We start from the raw sequence: 12854 nt of genomic DNA, 5'->3' as shown, positions 1-12854 counted from the left end.
AACTCACTTCACCCCCTTTCAAATCACTACATTGTTGGTTTAATGCAACAAAAAAAGGGAGAAAGTATATCGTTATATGATAAGAGATAGAGTGAGTGATACAATCCTATAATCTGCGATTTACATACAACCGAAAAACCTGAACGTTCCGCGCGATAAAAAGCCGATGACTCCCCTTCACACATCAACCGTTTCTCAGCTAACAAATAACAATACACAATAGGCAACATAAGGAAGTGTTTTCATCTGTTAATAATATTGATTTGAGGTCAACAAATGTTTTACTATAAATTATTCAAAACCGTGTTTTACAAGGAAATAAATTATTAGACTTATGTAAAATATTAAATTTTTTAATGATATTTATTTAGTATCAAATAACTTAAATATATTAATATATATATATTTTCTTATTATGTTAGATTTGAAGCAAAGAAAAGAAAGTATTTTTGTGTATTTATAATTCAAATTATTATTCATATAATTTTGAAAAAATAAATTGTCGAAGTAAATTAGTAAAAATAAAGGAACATAAACCTTGGACAAATTTCTTTTTAATATAATGCAAAATAAAATAAATTCTCATCCTTAATAAATGCTTATAAATTATTTAACTTAACAATGAAAAAAATAAAACTTGTATCTTTTTTTGTATAACCTCATTTTAATTTCTGATCAACTGTCGATGGCCGTATTTAGCTGATACAAAAAGCGTCATCAAATCGATAATTTATTTTTTATATTAAGAAAAATAGATGATCGATATATAGGTTGCTAAATATCTGAGGAAGGCGTCGTCGCTAAATGAAATCGCCTTTTGTAATCAACAACCATTGAATGCTCAAAAATGGAAAATTGACTGTTGTCCAAGAAGTAAAATTGGATTTGTTTCAAAACATTATCAAAAATATACATATAGAAATAAAGACTAGTATTTTTTTATATCTTTTTAAAACAGATATCCCGAAATTCGACCATAAAAATTATCATTAATCCTCATTTAGCCAGGATATGGAATTTTTTATGATCAGCTCTCTCAACTCAAGAGTGCCATTAAATTCATCATTGTTTAAAAACTAAAAATTGTTAACTCTTTATGCAATGTTCTACGATAGGACACAATCAGCCATCGAAGAAAATATAGCTGTAACAATTTTTAATTCAAAATATTTTTGGCACATTTCAAACATTGCTTCAATGGTTTTTATAAAAAGTGTCTCCGTTGCCGGATTCATGACTGAAATTTTTTCTTGAGCATGTGTCAACGATATGGAATTGGATTATATAAAAATTCAAAGTCTGTACGTTAAATTAGTTTGCGCTAAGTTTTTGTGGGTTAGGCTATCATGATTTGGAAGGTTAAAAAGTAAAAAATACTAAGAATTCCTGTGTAGAATATAGATCAATTATTACAGAATTTAATGATTAACAGTATCGATCAATCAGTGTTCACCCGATTTGAATCCCTTAACTTGTTTGGTACTAGTTTTGAGTCCATAAAAAAGAAAAGTAAGTATAATGAATTAAACGGAAAGTATTTTAATAACAGCAATGGCCCAAATAGAATAACTTTTAATTATTAAAAATATTTTTAATTATCTTTTCAAATTATTTTCTGGATCTGCGCTTGCTATTTGACAGAGTATTAAGAAAATTGCGATCAATCAAACCTTCTTCCAGAATTAATGTAATAATAATTAATGCCTTTCAATTGTGTCAAACTTTATATTGGTCTAAATACTGTTGCTGGCAAATTGACGGTATTTTAACAAACCTTATATTTTTATCAATTCTATCACATTTGCCGTAAATGAACAGATTTTTCTAAACTGTGATACCATAGAATTAAAAAAGCGCTCGATCTAGTTCGACGCTATACTAACTTTACACGAAATTACAGCTTTTTTTAAAATAAACCCTAAACAGTAGTTTATCGAAACCTCCGAAAGTGTCCGCAATATCCTTGGAGCCACTATTTTCACATGAATAATAATGGAGATATCATAAAATATTTAAATGATAGGCTGGTTACTACAAAGTTTTATGGCTTTCAAACGTGACTAAGTCGATGTGTACCCCGTATTAGAAAAATCAGTCCCCATAAAACGCAGATAAAAATATAAAGTTTGTTAAAATGCCGTAATTCAATCGACCACTAGCTCTTATACCATATTATTGTTCCTGGTATATTTAAATAAACCTCAGTGCCTACTAAATAACATAGAGATATTGGTTCCAGCGCGGTAACAGAGACACTTTAATTTTTTTTAAATATACAATAATGCTTTTTTATTTTTCTTAAAAATTAACTACCAAAATACCTGAATTTTGTGTTTTTTTTTTGTCTGGATGGCATTTTTAAAAAAGTGATTTACCATTTTATAGATTATAATTATTTTTGTGTGAAATGGAAAATTTATATGAAATAATATCGGGAAGAAGAAATTTTGTTTTAAGCCAAATTTAGCTTTAATTTCATTTGATTAAATATAAAATCGTTCATGATAGCACAAGATCAAATACTATATTTCAGCCTGGATCAAATTAGATGGCAGTGTAAGTTTATGGCTGTCTTGGCTCTTCATAAAAATTTTACACATTTAAAGCTTCATGCCACTTTAAGAGTTTGTACATCAATCCATGAGGAATAATGAATGATATGCTTTTCATATAATCTTCATATAAATTTTCCATTAATTTTCTTACCATATTTGTATTTTAAATTAATATTTGTTATTTTAAAGTACTTAAAAACATATTTTCCTTTAAGATTAGTGTGTGTTTAGACCCCAATTTGATTTGCAAAAATATAATAATACTTTCTAATAATCATCTGCTTTAGCAAGGATGCCGGCAAAATCGTTCAACTTTGATTTCAACGAAATTTTCTTCATAAAAAATAAATTTTAATTGTTTTTAGTCGAAGACGATCGATTGACGTTTGACTAATCAAATAACTAGATGTAACTAATATTTTTAAGTACAAGATGAATTTTAAATTATTGGAAATTGTATTAACGGATATTTTTGGTAAACGCAATTTTTCGGGAAAAATATATTTCAATTGGCCTTAATATTCACCATTGATTGAATCGTTCCTGGTTGTTTCCCTGAGGATATTTTAAAGAACCATAGGTACTTACATTCAAAAATGAAATCATTGAGCATGAATGTACTAAGCAGAAAATTGCCACCATTCGCGATGTTATCTTGTTTATTTACAATAAAAAAAAAAAAATAATTTCCATTCAAATATTAAAAATAATCATTTGTTATTATTATCGCTTAAAAAAAGATTTAATCCATAGTGCTCAATTTGATTAACCCTGTATGAACCCTAGTTTATTATTGCTATTTTTAAATCAAATTTTACAGAATAAAATTCATTACGATCAAAGATGTACAATCTTGAAGGCTTCCTTGTGAATTAAAAAATTGATTAATTTTAGTCAATTTTATTGTTTAAACAAGAAAAATAATGTCCAAAGAATAATTGGAAAAAATCAAAAAAATATATACAAATCTATAAATTCAAAGAAAGGCCTGAAATGTATAGGCTCAAATAAATAACTAAAAATTGGTTAACCCCATAAATTTTGGTGCTACCAAATGAATATCGATTGTGTGATGTTTTCAAAATAATATTTATAAAAGTCATATTTTTGGACCAAAATTAAATACATAAAAAAATTATTTAAAAAAAAAAAAAAACAGATCCAAATAAAATTTTTTGTTTATATTTACAAAAATTGCGAGATCAGTCGAAAAATTAGTGTACGATTTAATATTTTTATAGTAGACGAAACTTTTCGAGTATTGTCTAATAATATTTATCCATTTTTTTTACAATAAAAGCGTACACAGCACAATTCGATAAAACTTGAATTTTCTTTTTTGGAAAATTTAACCTGTATATTTTGATTATTTGGCTCTGAAAATATATTTTTTTAGAGGAGAATGGGGGTTGTTTTTTTGTTATTCCAAGTTTTACCCTATAAACAAATGCAGTTAAATGTGTTACACATTTACCAATAATAAAGTGTTTGTAGTTTTTAGGCTCTAGAACAAAATTATATATGAAATTTTAAGAAAAGCTGCAAAAATTTTGGGTAAAAAGATTGAATACCATATACAGATAAAAGAAATTTTAAGATAATGACAAATCATTTATTTTGACCCTTCGGTAGTAAAAACTTTGTTATATTACTATTTTTGCAGCCGCTTACATTAAGGTTCTTCATATTTGAAGCTGTTCATGTTTCCGATACAAAGTGACTCAAAATTACCGATTAATCGTTGTAAAATTTTTGAAATATATCTTTATCCATAATAAAATATACATTGTTGACCAATAGACCTTTTTAATGAAAAACAGAAATGCTTTTTGTTAATTTTTTATGAAAATATAAGTCGAGTAGAGCCTGTAACTCGAAAATTACACATTTTTAACAATAAAAACACTATAAGTCTAAGTGGTACCCCTCAATGTAATTATTGCCTTTAACATATATAACACAAGAAATGTAGTTATAGCTAACCAACCTCAAATCAAAACAAACTGAAATTTGATTTTATGGACTTATAAGGCGTGTTTTTAATGAACTTATACGGTTTGTTTTTGAAGGACTTGATGGCAGACTCTTTTACGCTAATGAAGAATTATATATATTAATATATATTAAGTTAATACATAACAATTCGCGTTCGTGGACATTAGCATTCGCATATATGTACAAAATACAACATTCGTCACATCATTAGTATAAATGAACCCATAATATGGTGTGTTCTCCGGGAATTGAAAAAAAACAATTAAAAATTAAGGGAGATACCTTTTTTTTATTTTATGTTGGACACACTATACAATAGTAGTTACCAAAATAAGTCACCGAGTATCGAAAACTGATTCTTCGAGTCTAAGGAATAATCTTAGATAATCTTGAAAGTATATATAACTACATACCAGCATCGATTAATATAAATTCAAGAAAAACTAATTATTCCATTCGTTTCCATAAAATTTCATATAAAAGAGAATTGCCTTTTCTACACTTCGTTAACATCGTATATATAAAAAATATTTGTAATAATATGTGACATTTTTGGAAATACCGTAAATTCCAATATAGACTAACGAAGTGATACAATCCACAAAAATATGTAATTTCAAACTTATTGTTATATTAAAAAAATATCGAACTAATTCGATTATCACTGAATATATTATTTTTTTTCTTTTATTTAATTTAAAAAATAATAAACAAGTCGGCGTACATGTATTTAATCTAGGATTAAACATGGCCGATTAGAAGTGAAACTTCATCATTCTTATATAATTTTTTTTCGTTGTATGTTATTCTAAATAATTTTGAATGTAATTTAAAAAAAAGGTACACTCGTAAGTTTTAGGCATATTAAACATTCTAATAAAAGACGCTTAGCTTTACCTTTTACTGAGTTTGTTAAACTCAAACTTCTTGATGTGTGCTCATTTGCTCATCCGTGATGTATATAGGTTTTGACTATACCAATTGAAATTCATATATCTTCGAACCCATCATCGCAAAAAATCCACGAACTCCAGAGGATAACAATATTTGTCGCTTTTAAAAAACCCTGAGTTTTCGAAAGAGCCTGAGTTGTGTTACCTCTTCTTAATGAGCTGTGAATGTGGTAGAATCAATTAGTTCTTGGAATTTGGCCCGTTTTTTAACGGTAGAAGAAACAAGCAATCAAGGACAGAGTTTAAATAATCTTTCGTCCAGATAATTTTTTTTTACCTTAATAATTAATTCTAAGGATTAAACTTTAATAAAAAGTAACATACCAAGAGTGAAAAAAGACCGTGATTTTCATCAATTTGATAATGATTTTCAACTATATGTTTACATATTTCAGAAGTTTCACTTCAAAATAATAATAATAATCACAACACATATTAAGTGTTTTGCACTTTCACACTGCCCCACACACATACATAAAATTTACAAAAATTAAGAAAATATGTACAAATAGTCCACTATTAAATGTACATCCGTGGAATTTTTGATTAATTAAACCTTAATCTCAATCTCCTTATCTGATCGTATACAAATATAATTTCTATGTTTGCACTCTTGAAAATGATGCATTAGCATTAAAAAAATTTCGCTAATACCATCCTCTCAGAACACAAATATTCAAAATAAATTTAAAAGTTGCGCTTTTAGATCTATGGAGACAAATAACCTACGAACATTTTAGGCGGGAGGTTGTCAATTTGGCTATATTTTTTATATGAATGTTACGCGAATGTTCCTTGATTGAATAGGCTATACTTTAAGGGAGGTCGCATTTGCTTTTGAAGAATTTTACTAAGTGTGCAAGGAAATTTAAAAGTTCTATCGTTAAAGGGTTCACTTAAAAAGTGACAAATTTTTATTGACGTTAGTCAGTAAAAGTACAAAGAGGTGTAATTAAAATTCACCCCTAAGGATATAATGAAAAATAACTGCAAGGAATTTATTTAATCCATAGCCAAATAATTATAAAATTAGCAGAATATTTTAATTTTTATACCCTGTATACAGGGCGTTCTGTTATTGACTGCAGATCGTTTTCCTGCAGAATAAGCTCATAAAGACGAAGGAAAAAGTTATTTTCCACTTTTGGATCTGAGCCCTAATTTGCGAGATAATTAACAAATTAATTAATATATCTTTGGCCTTTTTGATGTTGCGAACTCTTAACAGGATAGGTTATGCCCTATGCGGAATGGTAGAAGCTTGGCTTTATGATAAAATAAAATTCAATTTTTCGTTTCATTAAAAAAAAAAAATTGTAGTTCCTATCGAGGTATCATTTTCGATAGTACCAACATCGAAATTATGATTCCCTGAAGTCTAACAAAGAGATTGAGACTACATCATAGAGAAATCCACTACAAAATGGTTTTGTACACTTAACATGAGACTAAAAAAATTATTAATCTTCCATTTTAATAACATTTCTTTGTGCCTCTGTTGATTCATCGTCACCACCGCTACATTCTTTATTATTATCTTTTGATATATTCTGATTCATTTGATCATTTTCATATTCAACAAAATCATCAAATAAACTTGGCCACGCTTCGGTATCATCATAGCTACTTAAATCATCACCAACAGCTTCAGCAAAATTTAAAAACATGTTCCAGGTATCACGGGGTATACCACGCACGTGCGGATGTTTCTCTAAGAAATGTAACCATTTTTGTAAGATTGGTGGTTCACGAACATAAAACACTAAACGCCATAAACATATTGCCATATCAGCGGGTAAAATACGTTGTCCTGTAACCACGTCTAAACCAAATCGAAACGTAAATCGATATAAGTCTTTAAATAGTTCCGTATTCGATTCAATTTCCTTAACAAGCTCCGGTAAACGTTGTTGTATCGATTTTAAAGAATCAACACGCATATTTTTACAGCCTTGTACAAATTCATCACGTGTAAACCGACACATTTGTTCCGCATTTAATTTCCACGCTAAGACCAAAACACGAAATTCATCGGGATTCACTTGTAGATCATCACATAAACGTTCAATTCCGTCCGCTAGAATTGAATCTTCATTTTGATCCTTGTACTGATCAAAGAGAGCATTTAATTTGGTTTCGGAGACTGCTTGTTTGGAATCAAATTGACCCATTGTCGACTTTTTACTGGTTGTGGAATAAAATGTACGCTGGGTAGTTGAGTTTATTGAATTTGTGCTTGATAAATGTTGATTTGGTGTTGAACCAAGTGATCCTGTTTGTAGATGATGTAACGATTGCTTTGTTGTGATAATATTCGTTGTATTTCCATTTGCATGGGTTACTGTCGCGTAGACACTGTTGATTGTGTTGTTTATTTGGTGATGTCCACCGATTTCAGTTGGCACATATGTTGGACTTGCGGAATCCGTGTATAAAGTTTCAAGTTCTGGCATCTCTGAAAACCAATTTCATTTAAATTCTAAAAGAATAGCATAGTGTATTTAACAGCTAAAATATTTTCAAGTAAAAAAGTTTATGATATCGTAGTGTATGCCGCCAATTTGGAAAGATTTGTAACACTAAGTATTCGTGAGATAAGCTATCTATAGGTGGCACTGTAATGGCTTTTGAAGAGGGTATAAACATTAGGGAACATTCATGTATTTTTTTATTATTTTTAATTCATTGTTTACACCGTTATAACAAAGTAAAAAATATAAATACTGCTTAAAAATGCTGTAATTAAATACATTATAATTATAATAATAATAAAATAATTTTTTCAATTCTTTGAACTGCTATATCACGAAAATGGCAATACTTATGAAAAAAAGGTGTAGACACTTTTGGTAGAGAATCGGATTATCTATAATTTTTGTATGAAATATTTTTGCTGTGAAACTCATCGTTTTGCTGTAAAACGCGAAAAGCCTATTTTTGTAAACTTCTCCCCTCAAAAAAATTTTTTGCACAAGTGGGATTGATGGGGGCTTTTTACAATTTATTTATAATAGTATTCTGAACATTCAAACCAATTTTTAGCTCTATGGGAATATTTGTAACCTTCAAAGTGTAATTTGACTGGATAATAAATCCGATTTGGCATTTAAAAAGTATGTTATTGTACCAAAAATTTTAGCATTTTGCTTTGATCTTTTCAAACATACCACTATTCAGTATTCAGTAGCAGAGTATAAACATACCTTGTTTGTCGATTTCGGAAGATTGATTTTGTGGTGCACTCAATGGTGGCACCTTGAAACAACTTAGACAGTTGCCCATTTGAGGTGAAATCTACAAATATATCGGTGCGATATTGCACCACATTCGCACCGATCAAATGCATGTATAATGGTTTATACTTCACTTCCTTATTGATGAAAAATTTCTTTTCGAATCTAAAAATTTTATTTTCAAATAAATAGTAAATATAAAAAATAATTTTATAAATTAAATCAATTACCTATGTATTAAACCACTTAGATTAACATGTAAAACGCACAATTATTATAAAATCCAAATGATCTTTAAAAATTGCATGTTGGTTTTTCATCCAAGTGTGTGGTCTTTCAATATTGATTTCAGCTGTTTTGATTTTTATTTAAATTCACCTAACTGTAAATATACTTTTATTAAAATTTTTATGTCTCTTTACTCAAAATTAATTTTATAAATATTTTATTTACTTCATTAATGAGCTATTGAAATGTTTCGTCCAGTTACAATTTTGATTTTTTTACAAAACCATAATAATAAAACAAGACCTATTTTGTACAAGAAAATAATCGAACTGAATAATGTCTATCATTAAAAAAAAAATGATACTACAAAACTATTTTAATGTACTTATTTAATAATTTCAACAATTATTTTCATTAATTTTCCTAAATTTTTCAGGAAATATATAATAAATCATCACTATTATTAAAAATATATGTATGTTGTCAAATGTATTTTGACGATAGACATGTTTAAAATTCAGTGGTTTTGACAATCACTATGTGAAATAATTCCGATTTCTCTTCTTTTACCATAGACTTAAATTTACTAAAGTTAAAAATTTTAAAAAGATCAAAATTAATTTTTATACCATGTATATATGAAATATACATAGTATATTAAGTTTAGTCCCAAGTTTGTAACGCTTAAAAATATTGATGCTACAAACAAAATTTTGGTATAGGTGTTCATAGAATCACCTAATTAGTCCATTTCCGGTTGTCTGTCCGCCCGTCCGTCTGTCTGTCAACACGATAACTCAAAATCGCAAAGAGATATCAAGCTAAAGTTTTCATAGAGTATACCCATCAGGGAGTAAAAAGTGAGGTCGAGTTCGTAAATGAGCAATATAGGTCAATTGAGTCTTGTAAACCGTAAGAGATAAAAAATGTAAAAAATGTTCCTGATAAAAAAATGAAGAACTTTTGTTGGAAACATTTTTTTGTAAACATCACTGTTTACCCACGAGGGCGTTAATTAGGTGCAAATTTTATAGTATGTATTAATATAGGAATATCAGTTATGTGTGTATGGCTATTTAAAAGTGAAATTTTTGTTATTTACGTGACGTCAAAAAACAAACGATTGTGTCATCAACACTGTCTATACATGATATTTCAACTATTAACTCAGTCAATTGTTTATTTTCACTTGTTTATTTTACTAATCGTTACCCGCCTACTTCGATTCAAAAGTCTTCGGATTCACTAAACCTACATTACTCAGCAAAATGCAGGTTTTTATCTTAAAAGAATCAAGCAAGTTTTAGTTCGTGAGGGATTCACAATACAAGAGAAGGGGTGTAAATCTCTTGCTGCTATAATGTGAAATGACATCTGCACTGCACCGATTTTGCAAAAATATATACATAGATGCATTAATATCATAGTAATATGTCTGTTTTATAGAATTCTATGTAGTGATGTCACTCGTAATTGATCGATACTTAATGAATATAATTTTTTTATTGAAATATTAGCATTTTTTCCAATTAATTCCAATATAATTTTGAATAAAAACGTGGATATGAAAATAAAAATCAATGGAAATAACAACTAAATAAACCAAAATAGTTCCTACGTCATCATGTATGTTTGTCCTTGACTCCTTGCCTGTTTTCAGATTCTTTATCTGACACACTATTGTAAATATAGGGTTTATATTTGTGTTATAACGGCAAAGACAAGCATACATGGTGACATAAAATTTTGGTCTATATCCCTCCTAACAATTTTTCTCCAAGCAACAGGTATATGCTTTATTTTATGAGCTACGCAATATTAAAAAGTTAAATTTTTAATTTTATTAGGTACTACTTTAAATTAGGTACAAAATAAATTTTATTATATATATTCACTGAATTAATAATCTTACCATCGGTTACGTTCATTGAGATATTATTTAATATTTTGTAAGTCTATAAAAAAAACATCTGATTCTTTATAGTAAAAAAGTACGAGTACACGACTTGGGACGAAAAGCGATTGTATGACAGACGGACATTATACATGTGAAGAAAACTCGATATTACCGACGACCTTTACAGTGCACAGTTAAAATGGCGTTTGGTGATTATCCAAAGGAATATAATCCTGCTGTTCACGGGCCATATGACCCAGCCCGTTATTATGGAAAACGTAAGATATTTAAAATTCTAATTATGTACCTTAAACTTTGCTTAGTCCATTTTCTAAAATATGTTTTAAAATAATTTTTGAGATTATGTAATAATTATACATAACCATTAATGTAAATCGATAGTCAAAACTTTTAGAGAACTCTTTTTTATTGAAATTAATGTTTTTGAAATGTAGCGGATACACCATTGGCACAAGTGAAAATTGGTGAACTAGGATCATGGATTAGCCGCCGTAATAAGAGTCCACAAGCAGTGGCTGGTGCGGTCAGTCGAGGTATCTAATATTCTTGGTGTCTACGAGGCTTAAATTTTTGGAAAATTTTATTGATCTAATTATTTTTATAGCTTGGTGGAGATGGCAACACAAGTATATGCAACCAAAACGTCATAGCATGGCCCCATTTTATCAAATTATTGTTGGATCAATGGCATTCTTCTATTTCATTAATTACGGAAGAATCAGTAAGTTTTCGAAATTTTTGGATAAAAAATTATTTAATCGTAAAATATATTTTCTTTTTTTATAGAGCATCATACTAACTACAAATACCACTAAACGGGTTAAAACCCTTTTACTAAAATTGTAGTTCGAATTGTTATTGAAAGCTAAAATTCCATTTCATAACATAGAAAGGTAAATTGAAATTAAAATTTCGAAATTATAATTTAAAAAAAATACATTACTGTTATTAAAACTTTATATGTTGTGTCTTTATTTCAAATAAATATACTTTTACCTGGAAAATTTGTAACTTTTCTTATATCTTCACCTCTTCTTCAACCAAGCTTTCGATATTTTTTGGGTACTTTATCGTAATAGCGAAAAGATTATCGTAGTAAATTCTTCCTGATAGTGATAACTCAGAAGTCTACACCGCTTAATAAACTGGTTCCTAGCAGTAAAGGATTAAATCGGCGAGCCAGCGTGGGGCCTGTAACAAATTGTTAAGCCGGCGAGGAGGTATTGGTCAAAAATTTATCTTCTTCCCCCACTTTCGTTTCACTTCTCTCTTTTTTTCAGTCTTCGCAAACCTACCTGAGACTTCAAACTCTTGCTACATGGCTAATTCGCCACTGGTTTCTATCCCGAAAATATTTCCGCGAATCTGATCCATGAGCCATTTACATAAAATTGTTAGAATCCCTAAAAAAAAAATTGTAAACTACACTCAGTGCCTAGAGCTCGTATGACCGAATTGGCTAAGACGCATGAATCCAAGAGGTCCGGTTTTAACTCCTGTGCGATTGTATTTTTTCAATTCTTTTTAATTAAGATTAACTCGACAAGGTAATAAGTAAGGGTAAGGGTAAATTTGCCAATGCTGTAAGGCGGTAGTCTTTGTTTTTGAAGTTCAAATTGCCGAGCGAAGAAAGCAAGTAACTGCTTTTCTTTCATAATCTTCTTCCTATATTTACAACTAATACCGCCTCTCATATATTGTACCTTACTGAAAAATTGAAAATTACCTAAAGAAATATATTGAAATTATTAATTTTTATACTTACCACATTAAAATTTTTATTTCAAAAATTAAATTGACGTTTAATTATTTTGAATCACTTATTTTTTCTCCTTTCGTACTTATACTTTTTTTATATTGTAATTGAGTTTTGCATTTACTCGAATTTCCAATTACAATTATTTTCAAGTTACTCGAAAACTGCATTTGCATTTTAGAGAAAAAATAAGTAAATCCAAAGTTATCGGGTGTA

General features: G+C 28.7%; 2 protein-coding genes across 2 annotated transcripts; one reads left to right on the top strand and one right to left on the bottom strand.

Annotated features, from left to right (window-relative positions):
- Nucleotides 1–6664: 6664 nt before the first annotated feature.
- LOC123295477 (DCN1-like protein 3) lies at nt 6665–9255 on the bottom strand. The gene is made up of 4 exons (XM_044876852.1): nt 9190–9255; nt 8967–9118; nt 8707–8901; nt 6665–7958 (listed from the first exon to the last, which is right to left on the bottom strand). The coding sequence occupies exons 3-4, from the start codon at nt 8783–8785 to the stop codon at nt 6964–6966; spliced, it is 1074 nt and encodes a 357-aa protein (XP_044732787.1). The 5' UTR covers nt 8786–8901; nt 8967–9118; nt 9190–9255; the 3' UTR covers nt 6665–6963.
- A 1724-nt stretch (nt 9256–10979) lies between these two features.
- LOC123295487 (putative ATP synthase subunit f, mitochondrial) lies at nt 10980–11804 on the top strand. The gene is made up of 4 exons (XM_044876862.1): nt 10980–11139; nt 11317–11415; nt 11487–11603; nt 11669–11804. Exons 1-4 carry the CDS (start codon nt 11061–11063, stop codon nt 11695–11697), a joined length of 324 nt encoding a protein of 107 aa, XP_044732797.1. The 5' UTR covers nt 10980–11060; the 3' UTR covers nt 11698–11804.
- The last annotated feature ends 1050 nt before the right edge of the window (nt 11805–12854 follow it).

The sequence above is a fragment of the Chrysoperla carnea genome, chromosome 3 (assembly GCF_905475395.1).
Source record: "Chrysoperla carnea chromosome 3, inChrCarn1.1, whole genome shotgun sequence".
Taxonomy (NCBI): Eukaryota; Metazoa; Arthropoda; class Insecta; order Neuroptera; family Chrysopidae; genus Chrysoperla; species Chrysoperla carnea.
The sequence above is the reverse complement of the archived record's forward strand: the minus strand, read 5'-3'. Positions and strand labels throughout refer to the sequence as shown.

What these genes read in the sequence shown, in the direction of transcription:
- LOC123295477 (XM_044876852.1), bottom strand. Translation starts at nt 8,785, where the DNA reads ATGGGCAACTGTCTAAGTTGTTTCAAGGTGCCACCATTGAGTGCACCA. An exon ending in TTCCGAAATCGACAAACAAG is followed by an intron (nt 7,959 to 8,706) that starts GTATGTTTATAC and finishes ATTGGTTTTCAG; the next exon opens with AGATGCCAGAACTTGAAACT.
- LOC123295487 (XM_044876862.1), top strand. Translation starts at nt 11,061, where the DNA reads ATGGCGTTTGGTGATTATCCAAAGGAATATAATCCTGCTGTTCACGGG. An exon ending in AGCCCGTTATTATGGAAAAC is followed by an intron (nt 11,140 to 11,316) that starts GTAAGATATTTA and finishes TTTGAAATGTAG; the next exon opens with CGGATACACCATTGGCACAA. An exon ending in GGCTGGTGCGGTCAGTCGAG is followed by an intron (nt 11,416 to 11,486) that starts GTATCTAATATT and finishes TTATTTTTATAG; the next exon opens with CTTGGTGGAGATGGCAACAC.